Below are 12,051 nucleotides of genomic sequence, written 5' to 3' on the forward strand. Positions count from 1 at the left end.
GAGTGGCACTAGGGTGATATTCACATGGCTGAGGATGAAGCAGTGCCCTACACGTGCCCAAGGAGGTGTTGAGAATTAGAACCAGAGAGTTCTGTGTTGGAGCTATTTGGGGTACCCTGAGATGGCACCAGAGGGTTATGTCAGTGTGTCTGGGTATGGCATCAAGTGGGTATAATGATAAATGATACCTGGTGGGTTGTGTGCCTGGACTATGCCCACACTGGTGCCTGGTGCCACATCTTCTGGCACAGAAAAGACATACTGTAGTTGCTCAAATATAGGTGGTATGGGGGTTCCAGGCACAATGCTGATGTTGACTCGGGCAGTGGGCTCTGCCTGAAGGCCACCTCCATCCTGAACCCCAATCTCCAGCTGTACCACAGAGTTGACCTGTCTGGCCAATGACCAGGCTACTGTCAACAGCCCTGGGAGGAAAGAGAGCAGAGATGTATAAGCAAACAAAGTAGAGTTGGAAGGGTTATAAGAAGAGGGGCAGTACTTCATTTAGGCAGATGAGAAGGTGGGTGGGGGACAGACCCTGGGTATGGCAGGATCCTCACCTGAGTGCTCATCCAAGGCAAAGAGTTGGGGGCTATTGCCAGCCAGGATGTGGTAGGAGAGTCGCCCATGGGACCCCTGGTCAGGGTCATGGGCACGCACCCTCAGCACAGCTGTGCCTGGTGGACTCTGGGCGCTCAGACTGGCAGCATACTCCCGTGGATAGAACTGAGGTGGGTTGTCATTCTCATCTGACACAAACACCTTCACATACACCATGGACTTGAGGCCTCCCTGGTGAGATATGCAGCCACAAGTCAGGTGGACCTTGTCTGGCCCTGGTGAATGCCCCACTCCAATTCCCTAAGGTGTCTATGGTCTGCTCACTTACCCCATCCACAGCTGTCACTGTGAAGTCGAAACTTGAGGGCCCCTGGTCACGGTCCAAAGTCCGGGTCGTGCACACGTCACCACTGTGGGCATCGATGCGGAAAGGGGGAGACCCCAAGGCCCCAAGTCCGGCACCCAAGGAATAGGAGAGGAGGCCAAATGGGCCACTGTCTGCATCTGTGGCTGTCACCTGGGGAGAGGCTTGGATGAGTCATGCCCCATCTTTTTGGCCAGAAGAAGCAGAGCTAAGTGGCAGTTAGAAGGAGCAGGCCCTGGGCCAGCTGGCGCCAAGTTGCTGGATGGTGGACACACACAGGAGACTAGGAGGATCAAAGTCCAAGCCCAGCCCAGACCTCATTACCTGAGTTAAGTTCCTGTGAGCCTCTGGTCACATTTTTGTCAACTGGTCAATATGTAACCTTGTTTTGTATGTTTCTATTTAAAGACATCTAACTTAATATGTATCGTTGGTTCTTTAACATTGAACGCAATGCCAATGGCACTGTAACTCATATTTGAACGAAGCTTATCTAAACACCTGTACTTTCTTCATAAGGCACATCACAGCCTTCTGTGCTTAGAAACACCAGATAGGACTTCAGCACACTTGGGGACCATTTTAAACAGCAAAATCACCAAAGAAAGCACAAAGATGTGAAAAACGTGGCACTAAATAGACTGCATAAAGGACCCTTGTTTACAGTATAGGAGCTGAAACACAAAGGCAGAGCCTTGCCGTATTCGACCTCAGCTGGGAACGTGTGCATTGGATGACTTGAATTTTTCATTACTCTGCACATGTCCTAGAATGACTACAAAAGCTTCATAAGTATTGATTTTTGGGTTACACCTAAGTTTTAGAATCAAATCACCGAACTCACTATTATAAATTCTGCAAAGAACAAGGACCAAAGTACTACTTATAAAGAAGAGTTCTAAAGGGCCATGACTGCAAATTTCTGGTGGATCAGGAGGAGTTAAATAACCATCACCAAGTCTCATAATCACTCCAAGCAAAGAACTAGCTGACCAATAGAATTATAGAGGCTGATATCATAAGCCTATTCTTTATTGTTTGGTCATTACAGAGCGGGATCTGATTGATACTGGGATCTGGGCACTTGAATGACCGAGGTCTGCTCTATGGATTTATGGAAGGGGCTCATGCACCCTTAGTATCCCTTCACTTCTCAAGCCAACCTCACTAGAAGTAGGAGAGGGAGAACTGCAGGTTTATGGGGCAATATTTAGGTCATTTGGCCCTGAGGGCTCCCCGAAACTAAGAAGTAGGGAAAGTCTCTCCTGGTTAATTCTTGGGTACCTACCAGACTGGTTCAGAAAAAGTCGAATGATTGGACACCAACGTCAGGAGCCTCTGAACATTTCAGAACCAGGTCAGCAGGAGATATCATTCTGGGAGCTCATAAGCACAGGACAGGGCCAGGCACACCCTAGGTCCTCTTTGTATGTCTGTTCATTGAGTAAACAGACATTCTGATTGCCCTGCCTTACAACAAAATCTTCTTTGAAACTAAGTTTTATATCATGGGTGCACATTAGGGCCTCAGTAGTGGCTTAGCTGGTGCTGACTGCTTCAGCCTGTGACAAAGTGCTCTTTGTGGATACAAGGGCCTCAGGGTCATGATATGCTGTGAAAGGAAGCTGGAGAGTTCCCCTTTCTGAGCCAGAAAATGTTGCTCAGAGAGAAGTCTGGCCAAGGACTTCAAATGGTTGCCCAGGCCTTTGACAGAAGTGATTTGTGCCATTGTTTACCCTCCTGAGAGACACTAAGACCTTGCCACGGCTGGACCCTGGAAACAGCTTCTGCTCCAACTCTTTACTGTGGCCGCGGGCCCGGATATCCCAGGAGACAAACTTCCCCTGCACCAAGCCTGCAGGCTGCAGCACAGCTGCAGCAGCATCTCCAGAAGCTGTTAAAGACCTTTGCCCTCTGACTCCCCGCAGGAAGAAAGCAATAAATAGTGGTCAGGGGAAGTTGTCAGGAAGTGACCCCAAGAGGCTCAGGGGCCATTGACTGGAAATGACCAAGGCAGAAGTGAATTTCCCCAGGCTGTGCAGCCCCTGCTCGGGGGTTCAACCGCAAATGCGCAGTCTCCATTTCAGCAGGCTCTTGGCCCTGCTACATAGTCTAACCGTTGTCAGCTAACCATAACTAACCTCATCTCTCTCCTCTTGTCCCCACCCTGCCTCTAGCTCTCATCAGATGCACTACTGCAGGGAGAAAATAAAGACCCTTATCTGTGAACTCAAATTCCTAACAAACCACAAACTTACAGCATCAGTTCCATCCTGACCTCCTTACCAGGTGTCTCTTCTGCTTTGAGCCCCCCACCCCCACCACAACCCCAGCCTTCCTCTGCCTCTCCTTCCTCTGCCTGTTCTTACACGCTGTTGTTCCCTGGAATCTCTCCTTGGCCTTTTCTCACTCTACACACTAGCTTAGGGCCTTCTCTTCCACTTCCGTGGATTTGGCCATCGACTGTACTTTGACCCAGACCACTCCTCTGAGCTCCAAACTTGTACATCCTGATGCCTGCTCAACATCTCCACTTGGATGTCCCACAGGCACCTTAAATCCAACCTGTCCAAAACTAAAGTCATGATCACTCCAAACCCCTCCCTAATGACTCTTCCATCCAAGCACTGCTCAAGCCAGAAATCTGTTCTTCCCTTTTCCTCTCCAGGTATATCAATCAACCATGGACTAAGTAAATCCTCGTTATCTCTCCAATTTGTTTGTCTGTTTCTCTCCGTCACCATTATCATTGTCTTGACTTGGGCCTCAGTTGTCTCTCCCCTGGACTCTTACAATTCCTTTCTCACAGCTGTCTGACCCTCCAGTCCTTCTGCTACACCAGAATTTCTCAATCTCAGCACGAATGACAGTTTGGACCAGATAATTCTTTGTTGTGGTGCTGTCATGTGCATCATAGGATGTTTGGCAACATCCCTGGGCTCTACCCACTAGATACCGGTAGCATCCCATCAGTTGTGATAATCAAAAATATCTCCGGACATTGCCAAATGTCCCTTCCAGAGGGCAGAATTACCCTGAGCTGTGAACTACTGATCTACGCTGAGAGCCAAAAGCACCTTCTGAGAAAACAAATATGATTGTATTACTCCTCTATTCAAAAAGCTTCAATGTTCGCTAAAGCAAAAAAGCTCAAACCCATTGGCTTGGCTGGACTTTTCACTGTCTGGCCTCCCTGCACAGTCTCATTTCCTACTTTCCCATCTCACACCTTAAACTCCAGAGACACTGGAGGCCCTTGTACAAGTCAGGCTCTCCCACTCTGTGCATGTCACCTCTGCTTAGAACCTTCCCCTGTCTGGTCCCATCATAAACTCCTGCTCATCCTTTACCTCTGAACTCATGGGCCCCTTCCTTTGGGAAGACATTCATACTGCTTATCTGTGCCTCACATGTATCCCCATCATGGGAGTTTTCTTACTGCAGTAAAACTGTTCCTTTGCACATGAATCTTCCCTCTAGAGGATAAACTCCATGAAGCATGTGTGTGGGGTGGGAGGAATGAATCATATGTTACTGTATTCTGTGTCCCTAACCTGATGACTGGCTCTAAATGTATACTGAATGAATCTTGTAACCATTATGAACACCCAGTGGTTATTTTTTTACCCCTGCCTCCCTATGGTTACTAACAGTAAAAGCTCTAAGAGACCACCTGGAGAGTTGCCCTGTTGCTTTGGACACTAGTGAAGAGGAAGAAGTTTGGAAGCCATAGCCTGTTGGTCCCGGGCCAAGACGGACGGTAAACACATGAGAGTGGGTGGGAGCTGGACAGAAACAGGCAGGCAAATACTGAGTCTGGCCAGAAGGCAGGGGGTCAGCCGTGCCCAGGCACTGGCCTGGAAGTCTAGGCCAACAGGCAGCCCCTGAGAAGATGCTCAGGGGTCTGCTGGACTTCTGAGACATAAAGATTTCAAGCACTAGTCTCCTAAGAGGCCTCCATGCCTCCACTCTCTCCTCTTGCATCCATACTCTGTGGTGTAATCAAAGCAGTCTTTTCAAAAGACATATCAGGTTTGCCTAGAGCCCCTCATTGGCTTTCTGTGATTTGTAAGATAAAGTCAAAGTTTGTAATCTGGTCTCTGTATACTGTCTTGTCTCATCTCCCCCCAACTCTTTCTCATCAGCACAACTGAGGCCAGCTTGAACAATGCAGTCCCCTGAACACGTCATGGTGTTCTAAAGCTCTTTCTTCAGCCTGGAGTCCCCGTTCGCATAACCCATATTATCCATTTGACAGTCTTACTGGTTCTTCAGAGGCCCCTCCTCTGAGCTCTCACAGCACTTCACGTGCTACCTGCTGCAGCACTAGTTACTGGTGTGTCTCCCTGCCTAGACCGGGACCTGCCTTGAACGAGACTCTCTCTTTTCTTTGTTCCCAGGGCCCCAGCATAGTTCCAGACTTACAGTGGCTAAGTTAATTCTTGACAGCACAAGATACTTTTTCTATAAATCCAAACTTAATTCTCTCAACTGCCAAGATTACTCGGCCCAACTCTTGCACCCCACTCTCTCATCTTCATTAATCCCCACACAGACTTTGGAACTCATAGGATAGGACGGAACCTTCTTGCATAAGTCACCATCAATAAATGCACCTGCAAGGCCTGGTTCTTGCTCTGAGGTCCCCTATGGCCCTCTGATCTACTCCTGCCCACAGCAGCATCCCTCTGTGTGCAGGGCTTACATACCTGCAGGAAGCAGGATCCAGGCTGTGTGCCCTCAGGCAGCGAGGCATTGTAGAAAGTCCTCTGGAACTGAGGCTCGTTATCATTCACATCCTGCAGGGCCACGCTAACTGTGGCAGACGAGGCGAGAGGGGGAAAGCCCCCATCTGTGGCCACCACAATAAGCTGTGGCTGGGGTTCCAATTCATAGTCCAGCGAGGCAGCAGTGGTGATGATGCCTGAGGTGGGGTCAATGGAGAACCAGCGGGTGTGGGCGCCTGGGGCCAGACTATAGGTCACCTGACCATTGGTGCCCTGGTCAGGATCCCGGGCCATCACCCGCACCACGAAGCTGCCAGGCAGTGCAACTTCAGGCAGGGGCTCAGGTCGGTAAAGCTGGCGGTCAAAGGCGGGTGCGTTGTCATTGACATCAGTGACATGCAGCACAAAGGCAGCCTCGGCCCGCAGTGGTGGCGAGCCTGAGTCTGTGGCAGTAACTCGCAAGTTATAGGCATCCCGCTCCTCCCGATCCAGCTGCCGAGCCACGCACACCAGGTAGATGACACTGTCCTGGGTGCTTAGGGCAAAGTGGCCCTCTCCGCCTTCCAGGGACACATTGACGTGGGCAAAGTCACCATCATCTGGGTCTGACACAGAGATGCGAGCAACAAGCTGGCCAGGAGGGGCAGCCTCGGACACTCGGGGGGAGCCATCTGCACTGAGGAAGATGACAGTCATGGAGGGCTGATTGTCATTGGCGTCCCGCACATGCACAGTCACAAAGGCAGAGCCCAGCTCAGGGTGAGCCCCACTGTCGCGTGCCTGTACCACCAGTTCGTGAACCCGCCGTTGCTCGAAGTCCAGTGGCCGCTCTAGCCGCAATAGCCCCGTGTGTGCATCGATAGAGAAGGGTCCATCACCCTCGCTCTGCCTCCGGTTGATCTCATAAGTCACAGCCCCATTGGCACCAGCATCAGCATCAGATGCATATACCTGCAAGACTGGGCTGCCAGGGGCCAGGATCTCAGACACCACAGCGTGATAGCGGCTCTGATTGAAAGCTGGGGCATGGTCATTAATGTCCAGCAGTGTCACATCCAGCAGGGCCTGGGCCCTCCGGGGGGGTGAACCACCATCATAGGCCTCCAATTGCAGCATGTAGTGTGAGCGGTTCTCTCGGTCCAGCTCTCCAGTAACTACAAGCTCGGGCACTGGGGCCCCATCTGGACCGGGGCGTGTCTCCAGCCTGAATGTCTCTCCAGCCCCATCACCAGACAGCGCATAGCCCTGGGTTCCTAGGCGGCCAGCATCTGCGTCACGAGCAGGCTCCAGTGGGTAGCGGGTGCCAACGGCAGTGTGCTCAGGTATCTGCAGGGCAGCCCGAGCTTCCGGGAAGGCTGGAGCATGGTCATTGATGTCAGCCACTCGCACAGTAACTTCCACAGTGGCACCGTCGGGAGTGACTGCAGTGAAGCGGTAGCGATCCCGCCGCTCACGGTCTAAGACGCGAGCTGTACGGACCACCCCACTGTGCTCATCGATGGCCAGGTCTGTGCCCACGCCGCTGCCCTCCTGTGCAGAGATAAAGTACATGGGAGGTGCTGCCGTGCCTGCCGGAAGCCCTGCACTGATGTCCCCAATCAGTGTGCCCGCCGGCTGCTCCTCATCGATCTGTAGGTCTAAGCTCCCAGCCTGACCCCAGGCACCTGGCACCTTGGCCCCTAGCAGCAGCAGCAGCAGCAGTGGGAGCAGGTGGAGGGGCCTAGGGCTCTGCATGCCAGTGCAGGAAGGCACAGTGCCCAGCTCCTTCTGCATGACAGGCGCAGTCCAGATGTGGCTTGGTTTCTGGCTCCAGGCCAGGCTCTGAGCCCAGCTTGATCTCAGACTTTGGATCAGATCCAACTCGGGCTCTGGCTCCAGCTCAGGCTCCTGACCTAGGGGAAAGCAGAAGGAAAGAGGTCATGATGGCAGAGGGATCAATAGTCCAGGGAGACTGGGGTTAGACCTTGTACTGCCTCGCACCCATCTTGGGCCCAGGAAGCCCCTGTTTCAGGTCTCAGGACCCAACCCAGTCTCTCCCTGGCAGGTCCCCAACCCACGTTAACCCCCGTCTCAACAGATTGTTTTGTTCCTACTGTTCAGGTCTGAATGCCCTCAGACTCCCTTTCTTCCATCTCTAGATTTAAAATATGGCCAGTCTTTTCTCATTTCCTTCTCATACTCACCTCAATAACCATGTGCTTGGGAACCTTACCTGAATTGTCAACCTCTTCCGCTCTGCTGGAGTCTTCTATCAGTGTTTAAATATGCTGAAGGCTCTTATGTAAGAGGCGAAGGTTGAGGATATGATAAATAAATATATATGTTATATATGTTATTTATGTTATATATATGTGTGTATATATATTCCCTTAGCTTTATTTTCCTGTCCAGTCAATAAGAGATTGAGTGCCTACTATGTGGAACCATTGGGGGCACATCCATGAAGAAAGGAAACAGTCCTTGGCTTCATGGGGCTTATAATCCAGGAATCAGACAAGTGATTACAAGTGCAATAAGTAAGGGCTATGAGAAATACAGGAAGCTCTGAGAGCATACAAGGGGCTTAACATAGGGAGGCCGTGAAAACTTCTGTGAGGAAGTGACAGTCATGTGACCTACTGAGTAGGTGTTAGCTAGGCAACGGTGGACAAAGAAGGGGATACAGAAAGGACAGAACATTTCGAAGAGAGAACAGAATGTGGAAAGGCTTCGAGTCCACAGTCGAAAAAGAACTAAGAGTGTAGGGGGTGGTTAGGAGAGAACGTGTGTGAGGTGTAGAGTGCTAGGGGCGACAGTATGAAATGGGGCAGGAACTCAAAAGCCATATCGATGATTTTTACTTTATCCTAAAAGCAAATGGAAGCCAAGACAGGACTTACATTTTGCGAAGATCACTGTCGCTGCCCTTTGGAAAACAAGGGGTACATAGATAGGATGGTTGTCTTAGGACAGCCCTTATAACACACTTGTGGGAGTCCAGGCGATGGCATTGCTTTGATGGTGACTTGGGTGAGTGTTAGCAAAGAAAATGACAGAAGCGGATAGATCCGCAGGAGGTTTAGGAGGTACGTGGAACAGACAGGGCTTGTTGACTACCTGAAGGCAGGAGATGAGGGAGTGGGGCAGTCAAGGATGATGGGCAAATTTCTGGCCTGAACCATCAGCTGGACAGAGAGAGACAGAAAACCAGATGGGGGCGGGGTGCCTCTGAGGCTAAGGGGAGCCAGGGTTTCAAACGCTGCTGAAGTTCAAAAAGGAGGAGGCGTAAAGCTTCATGAGCATTTAGTGACTAAGTGAGAGCAGAATCAGTGGAGAGGTTGCCCTCACTAAAAGGGTGATTCATTACTCCCAATTTCTCATTTCTCACACCCTCCACCCTCTACACAGTGAGGCTTCCTCTCCTATGGCAAGCTTTCGCTAAGCTTCCAATCATCTCTATGTTCTACATCTAATGGACACTTTTTAAATCCTTCTCTTACTGTGTCATTCTGGAACACTGGATTACTGATCACTGGCTTTTCGAAGGCTACTTGTCTTGGCTTCACATGCTGATACCCCACCTCTTGCTTCCATTGGACTTCACTGTCCACTCCTCGGTCTCCTGTGGAAGTTCTTGCTCTGCCCATCCTTTAAAAATTGGTGCCATTCAGGACTCAGTTCTGGCCGCATCTTTTCCCACTTTTCACACTCCACTTGGGCGATCTTATCCATTTCCATGCCTTCAATTCAAATGTGTCAACTGTTTTTTAATGTACCATCTATTTGCTGATGACTTTCCAATCCCCATTTCCAGCTCTGGAGAGCTCTGGAGACACATGTCTAGCCATATACCAGACTTCCTTCACATCATATCCCCAACCATCACCTCAAGCTGATTTTCTTCCTCCATTTTCTTTCCTGTGAACAGCACTACCACTCATCCAGGTGTCCAAGTCAGAAATACAGAAGCTCTCCTTGCTTCCTTGCTTTCCTTCAGTCTGATTTCCAATTAGTTGTCCAAATCTCACCATCTCAACTCGACGTGTCTCAAGTCTGCCCTTTGTTCTCTTTTCCCACTGCTGCTGTTCTGGTCCGAGCTTTGTCATCACTCCTTTCAATTCCTGCAACATCTCCTTACCGGTTCCCCAGCCTCCTGGCTTGGCCCTTCTGATCCATCTCCACCTGACTAGAGCTGTACACACAAGCTCTCACCAAACCACTGCTGACAAAAGGCTTCCATTGGTTCCCCATTACTGAGAGCAGAAAACTGCTGCCCCTCTAGGGAAAAAACAATGCAGATACACGTAAACTGTGTCTGCAGTTTTGAGGGGTTCATGGAGACTAGGTATAGAATTTCTGCCCCACAATATAAAGTTCAGCCCTCTTAGTGTATCTTCCTGACCTGACTCCTGCCAACCTTTCTAGTGTGCCCCACCTTTACTTTCCCCATCATACCCTGCATTCTATCATGAAACCCGTTACTGTGTTCCTTCCCAACTCTTTGCCTTGTACGCATTATTCTCTCATTCTGAGATACCCTCTATAAATCCTCTCCAAGTGGCTACCTCTTACTGAAACTTCACGATCCAGTTTAAATTTCCTGTTTTCTGAGGAATCCCCTATGATATCTCCCTCAGTTCCCTGCCCAGCCCACTGTACCCTCCGCTAGGCTCCCACAGCTTTTGGTGCACACTGTCAATAAACTGCACAACAGCTCTGATTTGTTCATATGTCTGCCCCTGGCATCCTGCTAAATCGGTGACTCCTTGAGGGCAGCAACTTCAGGGTCTTAGTTTTTGATTCTCCATCATTTAGTAGAGGTACAGTGTGAGCAGGCAATCAGTGCTGAATGGTCAGAGCCTCGGAAGTACACACCACCACACTCACATACTGACACAGAGAGAAATGTCCACGGACATGATTGCTCAGGTGCCCGAGGTGCCATGGTCAGTCCTGTGACTACGGAAGTGTGTCCTTGGGTCTTCATAGATTTGCTCTGCTCTAGGACTCCTTGTTCTCCTAAAGGAGAGTTTCTGACCCCCCTCTTAAACTTCCAACACCTATCTCTCCCATCTGTGTGAGGCAATGAAAACAGCAGGGACTCTAGAGTTTGAGCTGGAGTAGAGTCCCAGTCTCGTGTTATTTCCCTAATCTACAAACTAGTTATGGTTAATATCTACCTTGTGAGGTTTTGTGAGAACTGGAGGCAATGGAAGCAAAGGTCCCAGAGCTGGGCATTTGGTAGATGCTCTCTCATCAGTTCCTAGCACCATGCCTGTTGGGCCCCCTCATCTTGGCTTCAGAGTTCTGGGGTTCTATGTGTGCATTAAGACCCCTTTTCCCAGGGCTCAAGAGCTGCCCTATGTAATAACAGGTCAGAAAAATTCAGAACAAGGAGGTCTGAGTGAAAATACTTTTGACTCAAAGATGAGAGAGGCTGAGAATACAGGGGTGGCCCAGAGGTCCGGGTCAGAGATCTAGGCCTAGAGACTGAGTTAGGCATCAAGGGTTAAGAGCTGGTCCTATTTAAATAATCAATCAGTAGAGCTTTGTGCAGTGGCAGTATCGTAGCCGATAAGGTTTATCCGCGGCGTGATTATTGTTAATTAAATAGTCAGTAGAGAGAAAGTTATGGTTGGTGGGGAGAGAATACAATGGGCAGTGAGGTCAATGTACTTATTACACACTTATAACTCTCTGTCTCCCTACTCAGAGACATAATGTCAGCTATTTGAAGGCCAAGATCGTAACTTATTCACCTTTGTGTGTAGCACAGAGCATGGCACATAGTACATGATTGATAACTTTTTTGAATGAAAGGATGTATGAAGGGTATGAGATAAAAGCTCAAGTAAATAATTAGCCTTGAAAAGGAGAGATTCGGACCCAAGAAGATTCCCCTTCTCGCAGCCTAGTTAGACCTTGGTGCCCTCCTCATCACCCAGCTTGGGTCCCTGTCCAGTGCAAATTCCTCCAATACATTCTCACAGTGGACATACAAAGGTTATATTCATAAAGTCACAGACCCACACATGCACCGACTCACATCCAGATAAGCACACTTAACACACACGCATTCACACGTGAACAGGCTACCTTGACTGATACATAGCCCAGGCATATACACAGATACTCCTCCTCACAGATACAGAGAAACATGTTTTCCCACACACAGACGGGCAAATTTATTCACATGGACCGCCCCCCTACACACACATGCAGACATACGTGCAAATAAATGCACACAGACACATACATACAGAAAGACACTTTCTCAGAGGCCTCACATGGGCAGGCACATTCATACAGATACTCCCCCTTTGCCCCCTCCACACACACATGTACACATAAGCACACTCCCACATACCCACCCTCCCACACACACACAGAGACCCACTTGCACACATGCACAGACTCACA

The 12,051-nt window shown here is 49.7% G+C and overlaps 1 protein-coding gene across 1 annotated transcript in view; it reads right to left on the bottom strand.

Annotated features, from left to right (window-relative positions):
• Positions 1–12,051, bottom strand: part of DCHS1 (dachsous cadherin-related 1) — a 33,765-nt gene that overhangs the window by 11,993 nt on the left and 9,721 nt on the right. The window contains exons 2-5 of the mRNA XM_036221330.1: positions 5,635–7,544; positions 890–1,078; positions 561–792; positions 189–425 (exon numbers count right to left, since the gene is read on the bottom strand). Of these exons, the coding sequence (XP_036077223.1) occupies positions 189–425; positions 561–792; positions 890–1,078; positions 5,635–7,425 (2,449 nt within the window). The 5' untranslated portion in view covers positions 7,426–7,544. The remainder of the gene's footprint in view (positions 1–188; positions 426–560; positions 793–889; positions 1,079–5,634; positions 7,545–12,051) is intronic.

The sequence above is a fragment of the Rousettus aegyptiacus genome, unplaced genomic scaffold (genome assembly GCF_014176215.1).
Source record: "Rousettus aegyptiacus isolate mRouAeg1 unplaced genomic scaffold, mRouAeg1.p scaffold_m13_p_5, whole genome shotgun sequence".
Taxonomy (NCBI): Eukaryota; Metazoa; Chordata; class Mammalia; order Chiroptera; family Pteropodidae; genus Rousettus; species Rousettus aegyptiacus.